General features: G+C 55.4%; 1 protein-coding gene across 1 annotated transcript; it reads right to left on the reverse strand.

The window, feature by feature from the left end:
- Positions 1–276: 276 nt before the first annotated feature.
- LOC109732708 (uncharacterized) lies at positions 277–3,860 on the reverse strand. Its single transcript, XM_020291895.2, has 2 exons — positions 1,949–3,860; positions 277–1,852 (listed from the first exon to the last, which is right to left on the reverse strand). The coding sequence occupies exons 1-2, from the start codon at positions 3,858–3,860 to the stop codon at positions 1,767–1,769; spliced, it is 1,998 nt and encodes a 665-aa protein (XP_020147484.1). The 3' UTR covers positions 277–1,766.
- Between the last annotated feature and the right edge of the window lie 337 nt (positions 3,861–4,197).

Genomic DNA, 4,197 nt, shown 5'->3' on the forward strand with positions numbered 1-4,197 from the left:
TTTGCGGATGCTCCCAGTCAAACAGGAGGAACTCGACGGTACCAATGATGTTGGCATCAACCATATGACTGAGGCTCATGCCAATAGTTATATCGTAACTGTGTTATTTCAATTATAGATAATTCACATCATTCCAACCCAGCTTAATACCGCTCTTAGTTGTCATTTATAGAACCGCCGCCCTGCCGCAAGCACAAGCAGCCCCTAGAATATATTCATCGCCCACTCAAGGCCGGGTAAGTCCCAAAGTTCAAAGGGAAAAATTCCATTTGAAAGCTGGAAAATACGTTACTCGTGGTAAAAACTCTTATTACTTTCCTGTTTGCAGCAACTCCTCCGACAAATACTAAATACTATAGTTCTGTGTAAATTGGCGGGCAAGCCCGGTGAGTGGTACTTAGATGAGTTCGCTGCCCACTATGTGTGGGGAAATACATTTAAGTTGTATAGCAAAAATGTTTGCACTCTGCGAAATATCATCAAAGACAAGAAAACACCTTACCATTACTACGTATGCCACATGACAGAAACATTTGCTACTGACGGCAAAAGAATGGTAATCTTAAACAAATGCATTCTTGGTTTCCTACAAGAACATGCCGACAAACCATATACTGAATAGCCTTTATCCTCATTTGCAGTACTTCAGCACACACTTTTCTAAGAAAAGCCTCTTCCGCACATGGATGCTGTTCATGATGAGCAACCAATCAGTATAGGAGACGGGACCACAAGTGTCATGGCCCGCTTTATCAAGGGCGTCGACAACAGGGCTACACTCACAAAGAACTGGAGCAGCTTCTTCCATAAGGCAAACATGAAGAAAGGGTGTGTGTATGCTTTCGCCTTCAAATGCACGTCTAAGGGCCTTTGCATGATTGTCTATCCAATCTAAGCATATCACAGTAGTCCTTTGCTATGTAACTTGGTATTACTACAAGTACCTGTCGAGACTTTTACATTTGGTATCATTCTGGATTTTATGTAAAAAAATATGACAATCATGTCCGTATGACTATCATCAATCCGTACTTTATTTTCATATGTTTCCTTCTGTGTCTACATATTTTGATGCACACTCTTTCAATAATTGGCTTGATCTCGGCCTTTGCGCCATGGGCGCAACGGGTTATTTAGTGGGGTGAAACGATGAAGACATCACCATCGCCAGCTCCTGGAAATATCTAGAGGTTGGATTTTCACCCGGAGAGCCTAGGCTCCTTGTAGAGGAACATGAGTCCCATGACGATGCCTGCAAAGAGGGAAACGACGCACGAAAGCGCTGCCGTCGACAGCACCAACATAGTCAGGTCTAAGCTTTCGCCCGGAATTCTTTCGTCCCAACACGAGCGGCCTACAGGTTTGGACCAGAGCTTCCGAGCTGTTCCAGAATAGTAGAAACTCTTAAAAAAAAACTTATATTTAGGAACGGAGGGAGTAGTTTGGATCCAGACAAGAATCATGTCAAAATCATCAATCTGTGGTAGAAATTACGAAATTGCTCAGACCACACCAGAGACAGAGAGCACAGCAAAATTTCAGCGAAATGATGGAATTATTACGAGATTCGTGTCCATTTCCAAACGCCTGTCCATGAGACATGACATAGGATTTATTCGATAACAGGATTTATTCGATAACAAACTAGCTAGGTTTGAAAGCAAAATCGACGCAAATTGTTCAGAGAGCAGGAAATACGCTGAAGAAAACAAAAACTACCACACCCGATTGATTATTCAGAGAGCACGGCCGGGGCTTGTAGTCGATCAGTCGAAGACGACGAGCTTCTCGTACAGCGGCCCGGCGATGGCCTTCTCCATGACGGACCTCGGCGTCATGGCGACTTCTTTTCCTTTCTTCAATTCTTGTTCTTCTTCTTCTTTCGAATTCCCATCTCCCTTTTGTAGTTCTTCTTCTTCTTCTACCTTCTGTTCTTCTTCCTCTGGGCCGAGGAAGAGCTTGAGCATGTTCTGGGAGAAGCCGCTGACGAGCGCCACCCCCTTCTGCTCCGACGTGACCGGCACGGACCTCGAGTCGCGCAGGTTCCAGAAGACGATCTGCGGTATGGCGTCGGCGTACCCGGCCTCGGTGTACTTCCTCGTGATGGCCTCGTAGTCCGTCTCCCACGGCCTGGCCGACGCCTGGTCGAACTCCATGTCGCTGAACACGAACACCTTCTTCACCATGCTCTCGGGGGGCAGCTTGCCCGCGACGGCCACGTGGAGGAGCTGGTCGAACACGGCCTGGAAGTCGGTGTTCATGGCCCACTCCATGCGCTGGACGAACTGGGCCTTCTCCCAGAGGGTGTCGCCGACGACGTGGTGCAGCTGCGGCCGCATGCTGAATGTGATGACGCGGTGGCGCCACGGCTCGTCGCAGAGCTCCGAGAGGAGGAGGCCCAGCGAGACGCAGACGTCCATTGGGAGGCCGGACATGCTGCCAGACACGTCGCACACGGCGAGGCAGTTGTTGAGCTTGCCCAGCGCCAGCAGGTCGTCCACCGTGCGCTTCCACTGCAGGTTGGCGACCTCGGGGTCGAAGTAGGCGGACGTCAGGATCTCGTGCGGCAGCAGCGCGCCCGCCGCTATCTTCACTTTGCCGGCCTCGACGTCGGCCAGGTAGCGGGCGAAGCGCGCTTGGTCGTAGTAGACGAAGTGCTCCTTGTAGTTCTTCATGGCGACGGAGGACACGCGCGTGTACACCACTTTCGCCCACTCGCCCGCCGAGATGAAGATCTCGGGGAGCTTCAGGGCATGGCGGAGCGGCACGTAGGCCTCCTTGCGGAGGCGCTCGCGCACGCGGTAGGCGTAGTGCGCGTCCGGCAAGTCCTCGGGAAGATCGCGGGCCGAGCCCTTGGGGAAGAGGCGGCGCGCGATGGCCTCGCAGATGAGCGTGGAGCGGTCGTAGCAGCTGTCGACTGACGGGCACCACTTCCCGGCCAGCGAGAGATCCATGTTGCCTGCCGCGAGCTTCTTCAGGTCCTCGGCGAGAAGGTCGGCGAACACCTCCGCCGTCATGTCGTGCAGGAGGCGGTAGTTCTGGTCGCGGGTGTACCTCTGGACGGCCGTCGCCGCGGCGTCCGTGCGCTTCTTCCTGCGCGCGACGGCGGCCTGGGCGGCCTCCTCCAGATCACGCCTCTGGCTGGCAGCAATGCGCGCCCTCCTCGTGCGCTTCTTGTTGCGGCGCGCGAGCCCCGACACCTCAATCCTCCGGCCGGGGCGCGGCGTACGCGTACGAGATCGGAAACGGGCGAAGCGAGCGTAGGCGGGGATGGCGTGCGCGCGGGCGACGAGCCCTCCTCCCTCGGCGGCGAGGCGGGCCTGCTTCCCCGGCTTCCTGGTGGAGACGCCGCCGTGGATGATGCGGTGGAGGATCTCGGGGAGGTCCTTGAGGTAGCCGAACTCGGCGACGGGGCGCGCGTTGAGGGCGAGCGTGGCGGGGTGGGAGCCGTGCATCCAGAGCGCGGCGGCGTAGAACCCCTCGCGGTCGGCCTTGCCGGTGCCGCGCACGCCGCGGAGGTTGCAGGCGAGGCGGAGCGCGGTGGTCGGCTCGGCGGCCCAGGCGTTGGCGAGGAGCGATGACACGGTGCCGGCCGGGGTGCCCGGGACAACGTGGAAGAAGAAGTCGAGGCAGGGGTCGCCCGAGGTGGCGAACGTCGGGGAGTTGTTCTCCGTGCGCGTCTTGGGGGGCGGCGGCGGGGCCGGCCTGTTGAAGTTGGCGTCGAGGAGGTCCACGAACTGGTCGCCGGTGGGGGCGGCGGCGCACGCGGCCGTCGCGGCCAGGCTCTCTATCGGCGGGCCGCGGAGGGTGCTGGAGACGGCCCTGCGGCACGCCGCAGCAGCTGCCGACGCCGCCGCCATGGGTGATCGGTTTTGGGGCGAGGGTTTTGGCTCAGGGTTTTTGGGAGGTTTATATCGTGTGCAGAATATGGGGAGGAAATGGCGCGGGTTGTTGGAGGCGAATATAAAGCGAGCGGTCGCGTGTGGTTCAAGTCGCGGCAGTGAATATCTTATCAGCCTACCTGGCTACGTACCTGCGGCTGGTGCCATTTCCGTTTGATTTTCCGAGCTCATACACTATACTTTTTTTTTGCGGGAGGTAATAAATTTTTTGCGGGAGGATATACTATACTTTTCACGTATCGAATATTCAATAATGTAAGTGAGATTTTTATTTTGCTGATTTAACATACGCCTA

This window comes from Aegilops tauschii, chromosome 7 (genome assembly GCF_002575655.3).
Source record: "Aegilops tauschii subsp. strangulata cultivar AL8/78 chromosome 7, Aet v6.0, whole genome shotgun sequence".
Taxonomy (NCBI): domain Eukaryota; kingdom Viridiplantae; phylum Streptophyta; class Magnoliopsida; order Poales; family Poaceae; genus Aegilops; species Aegilops tauschii.

What these genes read in the sequence shown, in the direction of transcription:
- LOC109732708 (XM_020291895.2), bottom strand. Translation starts at nt 3,860, where the DNA reads ATGGCGGCGGCGTCGGCAGCTGCTGCGGCGTGCCGCAGGGCCGTCTCC. An exon ending in CATGCTCAAGCTCTTCCTCG is followed by an intron (nt 1,853 to 1,948) that starts GCCCAGAGGAAG and finishes AATTGAAGAAAG; the next exon opens with GAAAAGAAGTCGCCATGACG.